The sequence below is a fragment of the Vigna unguiculata genome, chromosome 8 (assembly GCF_037176805.1).
Source record: "Vigna unguiculata cultivar grain cowpea cultivar isolate G323 ecotype 2 chromosome 8, ASM3717680v1, whole genome shotgun sequence".
Taxonomy (NCBI): Eukaryota; Viridiplantae; Streptophyta; class Magnoliopsida; order Fabales; family Fabaceae; genus Vigna; species Vigna unguiculata.
Genome location: NC_140799.1, coordinates 25,038,522 through 25,057,165, shown reverse-complemented (window position 1 = coordinate 25,057,165; position 18,644 = coordinate 25,038,522). Strand labels below are relative to the sequence as shown.

The window sequence follows — 18,644 nt, the reverse complement described above, 5'->3', positions numbered from 1 at the left end:
GCTTTGATCCTCGTTTTGAAGTCAAAATTTTGAAATTAGATCCAAATTTTAAAAATTTTTAAATTGTTCTTTTTTTTTTAAAAACGTCTTATATTTGTTATTTCTATTAAGTCAAGGTTGACGTGTTAGAGAGAGTGTCACGTGTCAGTTTTTCAAATTTTTTATTTTTTATTTTTATTTTTATTTTATTTTTTATTTTTTTTTGAATTTTTAAAAAAATTAAATAAATTACCACATGTCAAGCTGTCATCGTGTCACATGGCAGTGATAGAGTGATGTGGCAGTAACAGTGACACGTGTCAGTATTATGCCAGATGTCATTTCCTTAGTCTCAATTTGGTCCCTTTATTTTAATTTTTGTCTAAATTTAGTCTCAATTTTTGTAAAAATTAGCAATTTTGTCTCTCTCCAAATTGAAATCAAATTTAATTTCTATATAAATGTATACAAATATTTCCATCAAAATTGATATTTCAAGTAAATATTTTTAACCAAATTAAGTTCATTTAATTAATATTTTACATTGAACTTTATTTAAAATTGTTTTAAAATTGTTAATAGAAAATAATGTTAATAGAAAAAAATTCATAAATTAACTAGTTCATGTAACAATAAAAAACATATAAATTTAAAATTTGATAACAATTTTAAGTAAAGTTAAATGTGAAACACAATTTTAAATAAACTTAGCTATGTTAAAAATATATAATAAAAATATCAATTTGAATAAAAATATCAAATTTAATAAAAATATTTGTATAACATTTATATAAAATTAATTTTTGTTTTAATTTGGAAAGGGACGAAATTGAATTATTTTTACAAAAATAGGGACTAAATTGAAATAAAAATTAGAATACAGGGACCAAATTGAGATTAAGAAAAAGACACCTAGCATAATATTGACATGTGTCATTGTCACTGCCACATCACTATGTCACTGTCACGTGACATGACAACAGCTTGACACGTGACAAAATTTTTATTTTTTAAAAGACTTCAAAAATAAATAAAAAAATAAAATAAAATAAAATAAAAAATTGAGGAATTGACACGTGGCACTCCATTTAACGCCGTCTAGCCAGACTTAACAAAAATGACAAACTTGAGACGTTTTAACAAAAAAGATGACCAATTTAAGACATTTTAAAATTTAAGTACCATTTTAAGATTTTGACTCCAAAATAGAGAACAAAGCCATAAATAAACGTATTATTAATAACTGCACTTCCATGTTAATGGAAAAGTATTAAAATATCTTTTTCTTATTGCACTGCACCTCCCTTGTCTATTGAGGAAGAAGGAGACAAAGTTCACTATGTAAACAAATTCATTCTAAAAACTCTGAAACAAATTTTATGTATTTTAGAAAATTTATTCTGAAAATTTCATTTTAAAATGTATGACGTATATTTTGAAAAAATTATTCGAAAAAGTTAATTTTAGAGTGTATTTTGAAAAGCTTGTTCCTTAAATCATATTCTAAAAATCCTATTCCAAAATTTTTGTTTTTAGAAATTATGTTCCGAAAATCATGTTTTGAAAGCTTTGGAAATCTCATTTCAAAGGATTTTGAAAATAGATGACCCAGAAGTCACTTTTAGGAAGAGTAAAATACCATTTTGAAATTTTGTGGGAGTACAATTAGAAATTCAGAGGATGCAAGAAGTAAAAGCGTATTTTTTTCTCATATTCTCCGTTGATTGAACTTTTTCTTTTGAGCTATTCAATTTGCAAACCCATTTTCTGGTGGCCTTTTCTTCCTGCACCCTCAGCATTTTAATATTCCAAAATTCACCCGAGATTTTATTGCGTCTGTGTACTAGTGACGTAATCATTTGCATGTCATGGGTCCGTCATGTTCAAGTAATAAGATTATGATGAATTTGAGGTTCCAAACCAAACCAAGCAATTGATTCCTTGCTCTTACTAAATAATATAATTTTCTATAATGTTTTACTCTCTTTTTTTTCTTTCAGTTATTTTTTATTTTATTTTTCAATTCCTTTATTTCGCTAATAAGTCCTAACACTATAATATTCATGAGATAAACTCAAACTAACTTGAAACATGATTTTATGAATCAAACACAAATAATAAGGATTATAAAAGCACACACTTCAGAACTTTATGTATTGATTAAAATCTTGTGTGAAAAAAATTGTTATTATAAAATCTATACAAAAGAGTTAGTCAAATAAAATAATAAAAATATAAGAGGATTAAGATAAACAAAATAATAAATAAAATAAATAAATAAAATTGAAAAGATAAAAGCAATAGTAAGAATATAGGTTGATTTCACAACTTTTTTAAAATAGGATTTATTATTGGTTTTCTACATTATTGATTTCTTGTCTAAGATTTCAAATTAATCAAATGTAACTTCTCAACTAATTTGTTGGCATCCTCACTTTTAACCAAAGTAATTTCGCAATCAAAAACAAAAACTTTATATATTAATCATAGTATATTTAATCAAAGTAACTTCTCAATTAAATATTACTATATTTAATCATGTCTATTCTTTTACCTCTTACATCTAGTAAAAGCTAATTAACCAAAGTAACTATTTGATTAATTCTAATCAAAGTTTTCACATTTAATTAAAGTAACTTCTCAATTATTAGCAAAAACTTATTCAATCATATGAAAGTTTATAAATTTAACCAAAGTAACTTCTTAATTAAATTTAAAAATCCATGGATTCATATGATTGTTATGTAGATTTAACATTGTGTTAACTTGCTATAATGTAAAAATAATTACTTTTACTAAATTAAGAACCAAAAGACAAAGATGAAAATAAATCACAACAAGAATCAAAAGAACAAACAAATTTATTCATCTAACCTTAGAATCTAATTAAGAAATTACAGTGGAACTAACCCTTGAAGTTTAGCCCTCCATGATGCAAAAGTAACATAAAAATAGAAGAAGAGAGGTGGGAGAAAGAGAACAAAATTAGGCTCCGCTAGAGAGTTACTAAACTACGAAGTTTCAAGCCTCTTTTCTGCCTCCTCATGGTCTCTTTATATAGGACTTAGACTTGACTTTTCTATTTTTGAAATCTCTCAAATATATTTTAAATGAAGATAAAGATAGACATCATTTATCTTTATAGTGATTATGAATATCTAAAAATATTTGGAGAGATTAAATTATTTGACAAATATAGTTGGTTGATAATTTCTGATATAATTAAAAAAAAATTACTTAAAGATATATGGTAAATTATCACCCACAAAGATATATTTCCACAGTTGAACTTAGTTGCAGCTATACTAGCACACTATCCAAAGAATATTTATGCAACTAAAAAACTATTTTTAACATATTTTTGTATTTCATGTTCAATAAACTCAATCATATGAAATTCCAATTAAATCAATCTTTTAAGAACAAAATTCAATTAAAAATCTAGAACTAAACATTAAATGAGAGCATAATCATCAACTATTTAAATGGGTTGTTTGGACTTTGTTTGAAATTTATGAATGTTATGTATTGTATTTTATTTTAATTTATGGTTAAAATATATTGTTAAATATTTAATTTTTCTTTTTGTAAATACCCGCGAATACTAGTAGATATTCGTGGATATTAAAAAAAATAAGTGGGTACCCACACGAATTTGAAAATGGGTATAAAGCAGATATTTATCCAATGGGTAGGGTACAAGAGAGCTACTACATGTACCCAAATCGTACCATACCCGCTCTGTTGCTCTTAGCTTAGTTATTGTTTGGAATAGACTAGATACTGAGTATTGGTTAAAACAATAGTCACTCTTGGCTAGACAATGAGTATTGTTTAGAACAACAACCATTGTTGGCTAGAAGAGATTTACAAAGAAAACTATCAAAAGATCAATAAGAAGTTCATGAATAGAAAGTTTACATCTTTAGACAAATAGAAAATCAGTTTTAGTCTTTTAGCTTGCCAAAGAATACTAAAGTGTTCTATCAAACAAAATGTGTAGGCTAGAACTCAAAATTGTTATCACTTAAAAATTCTTAAGTGGTGTTGTCGTGCTTAAGCTTTCTTCTTCAAGATGTCTTCTCTAAGTAGAAGACTTGAATAAGCAATAATTGTAAATCCTTTCTAGTTGTTGCATAGTCTTAAAAGGTTCTTCATTCTTCAAGTTGATATTAGAGCGAGTCGATCTCGTTCTACTGGTCTAAGTCTAGTCTGGTGCAATTTTTTAGTACTATCTAATATCATTATCGCCGCCATCTGCCTAGGGGTGAATTTGTGCCTACTAGATAACAAAATGGAAGCATAGCGGAAAGAATAAAAAACTTTGAAATTAGCATAGTTAGGTATGTTATCATATAAGATTTCAAATGGAGACTTAGAGTTTAAAGTTAAACTAGGAGTTCTATTCATAAGAAACACAACCTTATTAACACCTTCACTCAAAAATTTCAAAGGAATTAGAATCAAACATTAAGGCCCTAACATAGCAATATTGATAAATAATACCTTTTTAGAGAACAAATTAATGAAGGCCAGCTCTTTAGGATTATTAGATTTGAAAGTTTTAACACTGTTATTGAATTGAGTTTCAATGTATGATAGGAATTAAGGTATGATGAAAGCGCTATCAAACTTATTTTTTTTAATAAGAAAATCCAATTAAATATGTTTTTATGCTTAAAGAGAGTTAAAAAAAAAAAAATTTGAAGCCATCATAAGTATGTTCCCTAAAAGTACCCCAAATGTTAGCATAAAACAAATCAAACAAGTTTGGACTAAAGTGATTTGGGTTCCTAAAAGATAATCTATTATTTTTGGCTAATTGACGAGTGTTGCAATGAAAATTAGAAGCAAGACAAGAAGACATAACAATTTTATTTGCAATCAAATTATAAACATTTGGAGGAACATGACCTAATCCTTTATATCAGGTAACATATGAAACAAGATTACAAGAATTAGAAGTCAAATTGGACTTAGGAAATTCAAGAAAAAGTAACCCTTCATCCTTTTTAGCGGTGTCTATCCTCTTCATTTTCGTGAGGTCCTGCAAAACAAAGTTAACGATCTTCATATTCAATTGAAAATGATTTTTAGTGATTATTTTAAGTGAAAGTAGATTAAAATGAAATGATGGTATAAATAAAAAGTGTAAATGAATGTCATCATTTAGTCTAATACTACCTATTCCTTTTATTTTAACCTTAGTCAAATTAGAAAATAGAACACATGAATTATTGAATGATACAATTTTTTATTCCAACATATGCGAAAAGTACCAACAGAATAAATAACCCTTCTATAAGCATAATAAAAATAATTGATAAGCAAATTAGTGTTCATGCAAATACCTATCACATTGGTAGGCATAACTTCAATATGATTTCGGGACCACATTTGAGTGGTAAGAAAACTGACAATTTCTAGACACTGAGCGGGAGTAAAATTTGTAGAACTATACTAAAGAGATGTTCAAAAATAAAACTACCGTTGGAGTTCATTAATCTTTCTTATACGCAACTATATTCAATCCTATAATGTTAACTCAGTTTCCTTAAAAACTGCTTTCCCAGTAAAGATCCAGGTATTGTCATGGCAATCCAAACTCCTTTCATATCATCTTCACATACTTGTTTTTCCATGGATGAATTAAGAGCTCAGATTATGTTAAATGATATAAACAAAAAGAATATACAAAAGACATTAAATTACATTTAGAAAATGAGGAATGGAGGAAAACAAAGCCACTTGTCAACGGGACTATAAGGATCTCTCCCTCTAACTATGGGTCAAAATAAAAATATGCTCACTTGACAGATTACAATCTTTCTTCAAGCCTAAGAATTTTACACAAGAAACAAAAAATGAAGATGTCAGCACAAAAGACATTGATTAGGGGGAAAAAACTGTCTCTATTAGTTATGCTATATCTATTAGTAGAACACGTTGGTACAGTGTGTTCCGACCTTTAAATTGGAGCTCTGAACTGTCCAGTGTGTAAAATAAGCAACATGCAAACAAAATCTTCAGGGTTGTAGAAGCCACACCTTGTCTTCAAAAGGCTGCAGAATTGAAGGTTGAAGCACCAATGCCTTGGAATTGGTAATGATATAAATCTGATTGCCGAGCAGTGATGATGGAACAAATGATACATGTGTTCCATTTAAGCTTTTGTTCTGTTGTAATTATACAGAGCGTCAAGATTGTGGTCAATTTGATTGGCAAGAGACTGCTGTAGGCACCTGCATTCTGGTAAGGGGTACGTGTAGACAGAAGTTTTTCTGTTTATTTTTCTAACTCTAGGTACCATTATTCCTTTGCGGTCACTTTCACTCAGCATGTCTTCCATCTGATCCTTGAAACCTCTCCAACTGCAAAACCGACGCACAAATATTTCCCGTCATCTAGTGTTTTCCAGTGATGCCATAGCCTAAGCCCTCAAACTAAATCCAGATGACAACTACATGTAACATTCAAACAACGATGGACAACTACAGTAAATTGGCAGTTTGATTCAAACCAAACAAAATTAAACAATTATACATAATGTAATTATAGAAAAATAAGGTTCAAAAATAAACTGCAAAACATGGTGCTAGCGAACAGTTCTTACAAATCAGAATTTACTAGTAAAAAAAAAACAACAGAAAATTGCATAATATACAAGACCATAGCACATCCTGGTAGTCCTGAAGTTAAAAAGCACCAATTTCTATGCTTAATAAGCAAGAGTCTACCATCCCCTCCATTAACAGCTATGACTTCAGCTAAGAAAAATTTCTAAGGACCAACCTATTGACAGTTTGATTCAAACCACGCAATCTATAAATTATTAAATATAACGTAATCATACAAAAACAAAGTTAAAAAATAAACTGAAAAACATGGCCCTAGCGAGCACTTCTAACAAAACAGAACTTACTACAAATTAAAAAAAAAAAGAAAAAAACAAAACTACTGAAAGTTGCATTGTATATAAGATCACTACACAACATGGTAGCCTTGAAGCTAAAAGGCACCATTTTTACGGGTTAATAGACGAAGTATATAATCCCCTCCATAAAAATTTTCAAAGGACCAAGTGATATTTTTCACTATCTTGTATTTTATTTTGCTGTGGCATTACATTATTATAATGCATATTCAGCGGTAGATTAGTATCTGATTATAATTAGTGCTCTAACAATAAAATGTCACAAAAATCAATACTCGTACACCAAAGTTCAAGTGTTGCAAATATCAGTTTCTAACAATAGGTGGGTGTTTAGGAATGGATTATTTCTGGAAACTAGTATTTTCTATATAAAACAACTCTTAAAAAATGCTGAAAACATAAGCAACTATTTCTCAAAAATAAGTTTAAACCAAACATCAACGTGTCCACTCTTTGGTTAAAAGAAGATATATATATATATATATATATATATATATATATATATATATATATATATATATATATATATATATATATATATATATATATATATATATATAAAATTAAGATTTAGTAACATACTGTCATCCTTTCAGTTTTATTTAATATAAATCATAAGATTTACATTCAAATCTAGGGGAAACTCCAATCAGTTAATATATTATACGTAGAACAGATCCGTGCCTACTATGTGAATCCTACAAAAATAACTATTATCTTATCACTAAAGTTTTATTTGTTTTCATAAAGACAACATATGATAATATACATGGAACCAAATCAAATATTCCCCACAATCATTTGAAACGTATAAACAGAGTATATAGTAGCTATAAATGGAGGATGAGGGGGAGAGAAATAGATAATATACCTAATACTCAAGTTATCCAAAAGAACAACAAGCTTGCGCTTATCTGGGATAATCGTCTTAGCATGGCCATCATAGAGGAATCTTCTATGGCCCATCAAAAAATGAGGGAAGTTACCACCCTGAGTTGTTACAAAAACCTCACTAGACAAGCATACTGTGTAGTCCAGTGCAGCTAATTGGGAGGAATAGCCCTAGAAAAATATGAAAATAAGCATTATAGCATATTGGAAACTCCCCATAACCATACACACTACGAAAAAGTATAATTAAATTAAACGTGAATATAAGATTTCATTTTATTTGTAATTTTGAGCACAGAAAAATTGCAGCAAAAACGTAGTTACAAGTTACAAGTTATAACCAACCATCAAGACACAACACAAACTAATAGAATGAGTGGATAAAGAATCATAATAGAAAGCCATTGACATACTTTATGCTTTACGGAATTGAAACCTAGTTACATCCTTTATCATCACGTCCATTCTTGAGGTCTAAAACTACTGATCATTTTTTCAAATTGATGAGATTCAGTTTGCAGGTCCAACCCATATCCATGACCTCACATTTGAAAATTTTAGTGAATGGTTGCAATAGCTTAGAAATTTGTAAGCTCAAAGTGAAATTTTATTGCACACGACCAACTAAACTATGGTAGGGAACATTGAGCTTTAAATACACGAGAAAAAAAGGGAGAGATAGGAATGAATATATTAAGAAGAATATGCGGTCATATAGGAAAGAAAAAGATACAAAGAGACTACATATTAGCAGACGATGTTGATACCAACAGAGGAAATAACTAATCAATCAAGGTCATTTGAACATGTGAAAAGGTGAAGAGAATAGATGCATGACTTTTAGCCTTGTGCAAATTAGGTATAGGGAGATCAAGAAGGATATTAAAGGGAATTATTAAAAGGAACTTCATTTAAATTTTCCATTAGAATTTGGTTTCTAAACAATTCCAATGATGTTTATGTGTTCATGTAACTGATTGATACGACCATTTTTGTCAGTGATTCTTGTTATTACAACTCTAAGCCACCGAGCCCAAGTAATTAGTTATGAAATTTTCTTACATGGTCATATAGATGATACAACTATATATCGGATGCAAATTATGTTTTTTTCTTTTTGCAATTAGCTTCTTTAATGTGTGTTATAAATATTTATATATTTAATCACTGGAAGGACAAAAAAATTTAAATATTTGTTGCATGAGAAAAGAATGTTTTGCTTCAGCAGAGTTATAAACAAGTACACTATAATCAAGTTGATATGCTCCCGTGTACAGGCTACTATGAGAAAGAAATCAAAATAAAACAGAAAATGAAGCACTTTTAAGCCATCTAGTTTCATAGAATAAATCATGACATTTGTTATTGTTTTAATTTTCCAACAAACGGGGATCTTTACCATAAAAGGAGCAAGCTCATCTGATGTTGCAAGAGATTCCTTTGTATACAGATAGGGAAACATCTTCATCAAAGGAGTCAAATATCTCTCTGCACGATATATTTTCCCAGAAGCTAAATATATTGAAGTATTGTTATCAAATCCCATGCCACGCAGCATCATACCAACCTACGTAATTAAGGAAAACAATATGCAACTAACATCAGTCTCTTCCATATAATATCAGCTTTTCACACAATTTAACATTGCAACATTAGTTTGATTTTCATTTCATCATACCATTCTTTCACTAAATTAATTAAAGTGAAAGCATGTACTGATATTGAAACTAAAATCTAGTACGAGGAAAAGGTACGACAAAATATATTGATGGCATCACATTCTGAAGTCAATAAAATGTGCACTTGAGATGGATCAGATTTATTCTGAGAAGAAAACTAAAAACAGAATTTAAGATCTGATCAGCATTAAAAAGTAAAACAGACCTCTAGTGGGGTTAGTGGGCATTTTCCTTCAACCCGATTAAGGTCAGGCAAAATTATCCGGTCCTTTCTTTTAAATTTGCCCCTCCACCCTTTTTCTCGAACTGAATCCATTTCCAACTTTTCTGCCTCTCCTCCATCATATACACAACAAGAGAATGCCACCATATCCTGCATATTGAGAAGATTTAGTCAATAATAAAGCTGATGCAATCCTTCACCGTTTCCCTACAGAATTGACACAAACTTCCAGTTCCAAACAAATTGAATGAGCATCATTACCTCTTCAAAACGAAGATGCACGGCAATGTATTTTCCATCTGTCCTTGAGCTCTTCTGAATCATTCGGTAAACTAATTTGTTTGCTAGTGCAGATATTGAAGAAGAAAACCTCAATGCTTTATAATTAGTAAGACATCTTAGAAATTGAATGTGTGGTGGAACACTCATCGCCAAACGATTGGCAAATGGAGCTATTCGAATTACCCTGCATTTGAAAATAATTTTTTTTACATCAAATTATTTGAATGAAAAAGCAATTTTGTGTCAAATGCCTAATTTGAACTCATTTCAGAGTTCATTTTCATCCAAAACTCATTTTATGTAAAGTAAAAACCCACATGTTTCATTTTATTAAATATCATAAGAATGAATAAAAAAGATGAGGACAAAGTGTATGAATACCGACCCTTCCTTTTGCAAGATAGGAGAAACAACTCCAAGGTAATAACTGACAGGAGACCAAGCTTGAACTCTGATGTTAGTGATATTACTCATATTGTAATTATGCCGCTCCATTAGTGCCTCGGGCAGTTCTTTGACCACCTTCACATAACCATCAAGTGTGGATATAAAATGATCTTCATCATATATATCCCCAAATTCACTGTAAGAGAAATAATATTACTTTAAACAGAAGTAAAGTAACTATAGAAGTAAATACGGAAACTCCAAGAAGAGTCATAATAATGTTCAGTGCATTCCATATTTAATTACTAATTTTTGAATAGACTGTTCTGCAAGGGCTACTAGTAGAATTTCATCATTGCTAATGGTTATGAAATCTAATCAAGTATCGCTTGACTAATCACATCACAAAGCTAAGATAGACCTCAAAATTTTGTGTACTAATTAATGTGGATCAACAAATAATACATCAGGAGGATATGCTTCTTGTTCTAGGTTTTCTGGTCCGTGAAATAGATTCAGTACTTGGAGCATACACAGTAATGTTAATATGGCTCTATTTATGGGAGCGTTATTAAATTCAGGGACTTATACAAACATGTTTAACTAAATAATCTCTAGAAAAACAGGTATGAAGGTTTAAACAATGGTAACTAACATAAGAGTCACAAAGTTTCTTTAGATTATTAGAATTTATATCTACGGAATGACCGTAGGTTTCTCATTATCAACCGAATGAGTTGTCTCAAAAAAATGGCAACAACTTAAAATTTCTTTTTTAGATTTTGAAATATTGTAAACAGAAGTTCAATATAAGACACAATCTACCTCAGAAAAGCATCAGAAAAGGTTTGTGTTTTCGTTTGTGAAAATAGGAATGTAAAAAAAAAATAAAAAAATGTGATAAGTATACTCCTATTTCCCATCATTCACGTGTTATTGAGTTGTGAAATTCAGTCACACATTGACCATTACTAAGCCAAACAATGAAATCAAATTAACCTACAATGTCTGTCCAAAATTTCTCAGGCATGAATGTTAGTGGGATTTAAAACCACAGACCAAATCAAGTGATGCAGCAGCAACATCATGGTTGCGTGGTTACAGCAGCCACCACAACAGCTAGTCAGCGTGTGATTTCAACTACAACTAGAATTCTAAGGTTCAAAACTAAAAGATAAGGAATAAATTGGTCACCTTGGATCTTTCCACACATTGTGAAACTCAAATTGAGGTATAACTAATATTGCATTCAGGAGTCCAGCCACAGCCACAGCATTACAAATCTAACAATTCAAGAAACACTATTGTCAAAAACTAGACCATTTTTAAAACTAAACAAGACCACTTCAAATAAAGGAAAGGGGGAAGACTTTGCCTCACCGCAGAGCGTTGTTGGTTAAGACCCCCGTTGGCTTCCACAATCAAAAAACCATTCAGTCCAGGCGACACTGAAATTAAGAGAAACAACCGAATTAAAATTCCACACAAACTTTGCTTCTACGCCAAACTCCAATTCAACAAATTATTATAAGTTATATCGATTACAAAAATGTTCGCGATGCAAAGCTGTCAAATTCGGACAAGGCTTTTGCTCTCTCAACTTCCTTTTGTACTTCCACACAGAAGCCAACTGCAAAAAGACAAAAAAAAAAAAAAACTATTATAAGAAAAACCCACCTCTCTGATTTATTTGAGCTAATTTATTTTCAGATACTGTGACAATAAAGGAAAATCAGATGAAACTAAAAATAAACCGATTAAAATCAAGGTGATTTTGTATCTGTCTGCTATCTTCCATCCAACAAAATGCTCTTCAAACATTGTCAAGTTATCCTCATTTGGAGACAACTTTGTGAGCCAAAGAGCAGAAAGTAAATCATAATGGAATTAATGCGGCACTAATGACAGTTTTTTCATCAAAGAGTTCATATTAGATCTTGATGAAGATACCGACGCTAGATATAGACATTTTTCGAATTTAGATATACACATTGTGACACACTAATCACTTTATTTAGACTCAACTAAGGTCGATTTTCTCTTTAATTAATTAATTAATTAAATAAGTGAATTAAAAAAAAGGAAAATAAAATATTTAATGAGCACATGGTTTATGATTATGAGGCGTCAAGCTCGTTCGTTCAGTTACCCACCTCGATGACAGAGGAATTATCGGTTTCGATATGGTGCCAGAGGTTGTGGAAGATCTCGTGACTGCGGTACCGAGAACCAGGAAGAGGTGTGTGGCCAATGAGGGCGGAGAAGGGCCCCACACACATTAACAACCCGGAGATGTACACCAGCGGTAGCAGGAAGAAGTATCGGAGGCTCCGCCGCGTCATGATGACGGCGACCAGCCTCCGACTCTCCGACGAGTCCTTCGCCGGTCTCAGCCTCCTCCGGCACCGCGTAACACCGGATTGCCGCCTCGGAGACGGCGGCGGGCTAGGAGAGCTGCTGCTTCCTCCTCCACCGCCGCCGGCCTCACTGGTGAGGCCATTTCCTCCGGCTTTGGATTTCATAGCGAAATTCTCTCTCCAGACAATAGAGAGAGAAAGAGAGAATGGGTTGATAGCAGTGAAAAGTGAAAATGAAAACGAAAACGGTGTGTTATGTGAAGTGAGTGTGGGTGTGTGAACTGAGAAGGTTTTTGTTAAGATGTTTGGAATCAGATTTTTTTTGTCCTGTTTAAGAGAGAGAGAGAGAGAGAGAGAGAGTAAAAAGAGTGAGAGAAGTGAGTTGTTATGGTGCAGAAAGAGGAGAAGCACAGTGATAGAGAAGAAGGGGAAATTAAACAAAACTGGTACAATTATAGAGTAAAAATTCATTTGCTACTTGTTATTTCTAGAAATCAAATCTATTTACCTATTTTTAGAATATTAATAGATATAATAAATATATGTAAAAATTCTTTCTAAATTTAAAAAGAGAAAATTCTCCGACACCCTAGTTTTTCGTTCTCTAACAAATATAACGGATTTTAATTTTAGCCTTGTTTTAGTTTTATATTTCAATTCATGTATTTCTGGCCTTATTTAATTTCATTTGTGTTGAACGGGAAAGATTAAAACTATGACTTATTATATTAATATCAATATAATAATAATCTTGACTAAAATATAAAAATGTTACATTTATAATTATATAATAAGTTTATTGACAGTTAAACAGTTAAAATTTGATATGACTTTTTTATTGGTTTACGAAAAAACATGCCGCATTGCCCGGTTGGTGTATTTTCTTATCTGAAACGCTTCACCACTCTTCTTAACAATATTGGAATAAAAAATAAAAATAACAATTATTGTATTTTGTAGTATTATTATAAAAAGTTGAACTATTGTTATAAAATGATAAATTCGTAAAAGAGACCAAAGGTGAAGAATATTAAAAAAAATTAGAAGCACTAAAATTGAAAATAAAAACAGCATAACATTTTTGTCAGTGAAGTTGAATAAACGAAACGGAACTTAACTTGCAGAAGAAGAAATAAAAGAAAGCATTGCAGTATTCCTTACTGAAGAATAGGACCATCTAAGAATGGATGCAGTAAGGAAGGAATAAATAACAGAATGAAAATAATTTTCTGCTTCCTTCTATTTGAGAAGGAATAAATGGGTGAGTATTTGGCCACGTTAGGGCGAAGTAACAATGAAACGTGATTTTGTTTGGTATGCATGTGTGGATTCGCATAGAAAGCAACATTTGGGGAGTGAAAAGTTGGTGGGAGCGTTCCAAAATCCAAACATCTTAAAAAATGTCTTATAAGGAAATTGTTAATAATATATGTTTTCTTACTCACATAAATTAACCAAAGAATTAATATATGTTAATAATATTTGTAATTGAAGATATTTTATAAGTGAATGATGATGATATATAACAAAGTATAATTACTTAATAACTAAACTCTATATTATATTTATCTTGATTATATTTTCAACTTTTATTTAAGCGTTCAAATTTAAATATATGTTAATTTCATAAGGAGTAGTCACTCAAAAATTTTATTTACTTTTATATCCATATCTAGTTCTTACTTAGCATGGGAGAATTTTCTGCGACGAATTTTTCATCGGTCTTCGGTAGTACAAGTTTGGCTACAAATGAATATTGTCTTCTAAAATATGTCTTTTAAAGACAAATCAAAAAGAAAATTCCGAATTTCAAGATAAAGAATATCTTAAATATAATAATTAACATTAATGATATTACCAAAAATCATATTGATTTTATGTACGAGTATTTCTTTTTAGTTTTTATAAGAGTATTTTAAATCAAGTTGGTCTATCTCACTAATATAAAACGACGATCAATCGTAGTTGGATTATTTAATTTTATAGTGGTGATTGAACAAATGAAAATATTAAAACTATCCGTATAAACTAATTCTATCCGTTATTAAAAAAGAATTGGCTACATTAGTAAGGTCTGGTAACCAATAATACTTTTATTTGTGTAAAATAATGCTCTTACCGTTTTATTCTGAAATAGTTTGAATATGTCAAAACAAATATATATATATATATATATATATATATATATATATATATATATATATATATATATATATATATATGTCAAAGCAAACATACTGATACATCTGTTTCAGTCGTTTTTTTTTCAAGCTTATCTTCATTCCATTAAATAAATAAAGTCAATATATTGTTACGAGTTTAAGATGAGTTATAAGTCTCAAATCATATAAAAAAATAAAAAGATGATTAATATATAAATAAAATGATCCATAAACTCATTATTTTAAAGTTTTGAGTTCTAAATAAATTCTTGAATTTTTATATAAGTTTGTTCATGACTCATTGGTGTCAAATTTTCTAGTGTTAGAAAATGATTACTCAAATAATACTAATAATAATATAAATATGAAATAATATAATAATAATTATTAAATTAATAATAATACTAAGACAATATATAAAACAATGAATATTAATCAGAGATCAACCATTATAAAAACAATAATAAATAAAAGATAAACGGTAATGAGTAGAAATATCCTGGGTTGAGGCACGCATAGCGCTATCTTTAGAGAAAAAATGCCCCTACTGCACATGGCTAAACAAATATATCAATACACAATCATATGTGTTTCTTATCATATGTGTTTCTCTCCCAAGATACAACAACCCGTCAGATCAATCGAGTGCAGCGAAGGATCTTTGAATCTTATGAACACCATTGTCTTAAAGATAATATAGGAAAGAAGAAAACTTTTGAGAGAACTCTAGTATTTGTTGTCTTTGTTGATATTGTTGTTTTCTTCCCATGCACCTAGGTGGTATTTATAGGTAACAAAATGAGACAAAGGAGTAAATTATAATAAAAATATAGTCATTAGCCATTAAAAACATTAACCAATAAATTAAAGGTCTATAAAAACATGAGTAACAGTAGAATTTTTATTTTTATTATTTTACTTTATAAATTATATTAAAATATTTCTAACAATCCCCCACATAATTTAAAAATAAAATAAAACAAAAATATATTATCTTTCAAAACAAAATATTGTAGTTCAGTGTAAGGAACCTTCCGGATCTGACCCTCACACCTAGTGCTTATAAACTTTCACCTAAGAAAATGCAGATACTTGATTGTCTTGAACTACATCCCCAGTGACCAGGTTTTAGTAAATAACACATACAATATCAGTGTTCATTATAGGTTCTAATCAGTGGGTACACGTTATGGCCTTGTGCATGTATCTTGTTTCATGAGTGTCATTTAGAGACTTACCCATGTCTCACAATGGCGGCCCCACCATCACACTCACTAGGTAAACCCTCAAAGGGTGGTTTGTGACTCACATCCCTACAATAATTGTCACTGTGTTTATTAAAAGGTATTTTATAAAATAATGCAGATACCTCAACCATTGGGTTTATTAAGAGGTATTTTATATGCATATACCTCAACCTTATTATTGCCACAATTTATAGTACACCTCGTCATAATGAGACATAAAATTTAATCAAATTATTTGGTGTACTTTAGTCAACAACAACTTCATTGTTACCCATTGAACTCCATTCCATGGGATCGCCATTCATGTGGAGATGGGTGTCCATTGTTGCAACTAATTTATGGGCTATAGTCTCATTCTCCTCGACGACTCAAATACTTGTTGTTGATGCATCAACCCTTTGATAAGCGGATTTGTAATATTTCTTTCTAACATGACAAAGTCAAAAGAGACAATACCATGAGTAATTAAGTTTCTAATATATTTGTCTCTCATTCTCATATGTCAATTTTTCAATTTCATTGACATTTTTACTAAAAGCTTTAAATATAATAATTTGATTGTCAGGATGCATTGGAAAAATGAATCATTTATGCTTGCATAATAGATCATGATAGAACAACAACTTTTTAACATGTTTCCATGATAGGGCATTTTCATCCAAGGTTAAAACATAAGCATAACCAATAGGTGATTTTGTGCCACCAAAATCAATATCCAATTTACATTAACCTTCAATCATCTCAAGAAATTGGGCATATTGCCATAACTAGAAGAAATACAAATAATATTACACTAGATGGCAAAAATAGTTCCCGAGGTATCACAAACAAATTTAGATAATTTATCATTTGGAGGAAACATCTCTAGATATTTATGAATATAAATAACCAAAGATTTTTTTGTTAAAAGGTATATTAACCTTTACAAGACACTCCCACACTTTGAAATATTTTAAATGTGGTTCTTTTCTCTTTCATAACTCATAACAAGTTTTATCATAATTTTTTGTGTTCAAAATATGGTAAGCTGAATATAAAGTTTCACCCTATATAATGTTAGGTAAGCTAGAACTTGAAGCATAACATTTACCACATCAAACAAAAGCATTTTTTTTTTCTTTCATTGCACCATTACATTAACACCATATGAATATGTTACTTAATGAATAATACCTTGAATATCACATAAAAACACTCATTTATAAAGATATGTATCATCACTTCTCTAATTAATTAATTTTGCACCTCAAAATTTTATAATTTGAATGGTCTCTAACCAAACTTCTCAACAATTATAATAATAGCATGTGATATATCAATACTTTCAACATATGTGATAATCAAAGAATAACAGCTAAATATTTTATTACAAGATAAATGTACTTAACTCAAACAAATCATCACAAATATATCATTTACCAACCAAAATACATGTTTAGAAATAATAATGTTATTGTACTTGGAAATCACTTCATAACCTTGTTGAGCACAAGAAAATTTCTAAATTCAGAAACATGAAAAACTTTTCTTTTTAAAATAAATGTTGGAAGACAAGTTTAGTTTTTACTTGACCATCCTTTCAATCCCTTCAATTTTTGATATGAAGATTTCTTCTTTTATCAACATTTACATGATCTTAAACATGATATCAATTAAAATAATTCATTTTAATTTCATAAACAATCATTTTGAATTCATAAATTTGATAAAGATTATCTTTATTATCAATCACTTTTTTTTTCATATAAATATCAAGCTAATTTTTTTTCTCTTTGCAAATGCAAAGTTTAGTTCAAGTGTTTTCCATAACACAATAGAAGTTTTAGTAACACAAATTATTTTATAATTATTTTCATACAAACACTTAAAATATATACATGATATAGAACATCTTTATCAATGGTAAGAATATACAATATTAAAGCATAAATTAATATAACAACATAAGCATGAGCTATAGACATCACAAAAAATGATTCAATGAGCATGAATTTTATTTATGCATAATTTCATTTATTGTTACCAATAGAAATAGAAACAATTATACACCTCAATTTTTAGGCTTAGTTGAAACTGATTTAAATATAACCATAAGAAACACATTAGTTCATAAAATGTGTTTTCAGTCTTCAGCTCTATATTATTTTTAATTTTAGAAATGAATACAGATGAGTAATCAAAAATAGAAATAGTAAGATAATAAGTTTTCTCTCTAAGAATGTTAGAAAATGATTACTCAAATAATACTAATAATAATAATAATAATAATAATATAAATATGAAATAATATAATAATAATTGTTAAATCAATAATAATACTAAGACAATATATAAAATAATGAATATTAATCACAGATCAACCATTATAATAACAATAATAAATAAAAGATAAACGGTAAGGAGTAGAAATATTCTGGGTTGAGGCACGCATAGCGCTATCCTTAGAGAGAAAATGCCCCTACTGCACAGGACTAAACAAATATATCAATACACAATCATATGT

At 29.5% G+C, this 18,644-nt stretch overlaps 1 protein-coding gene across 2 annotated transcripts; it reads right to left on the bottom strand.

Moving 5' to 3' along the window:
* Positions 1-5,671: 5,671 nt before the first annotated feature.
* Positions 5,672-13,137, bottom strand: LOC114193318 (O-fucosyltransferase 10). 2 transcript variants are annotated; one of them, XM_028083055.2, is made up of 10 exons: positions 12,529-13,133; positions 11,921-12,005; positions 11,756-11,823; positions 11,570-11,658; positions 10,374-10,571; positions 9,968-10,172; positions 9,689-9,856; positions 9,204-9,371; positions 7,785-7,975; positions 5,672-6,350 (listed from the first exon to the last, which is right to left on the bottom strand). In XM_028083055.2, exons 1-10 carry the CDS (start codon positions 12,895-12,897, stop codon positions 6,143-6,145), a joined length of 1,749 nt encoding a protein of 582 aa, XP_027938856.1. In that variant the 5' UTR covers positions 12,898-13,133; the 3' UTR covers positions 5,672-6,142. The 2 variants fall into 2 exon arrangements, with proteins under 2 accessions (XP_027938856.1, XP_027938857.1); XM_028083056.2 differs by having other exon boundaries at positions 6,301-6,439; positions 12,529-13,137.
* Positions 13,138-18,644: the final 5,507 nt, after the last annotated feature.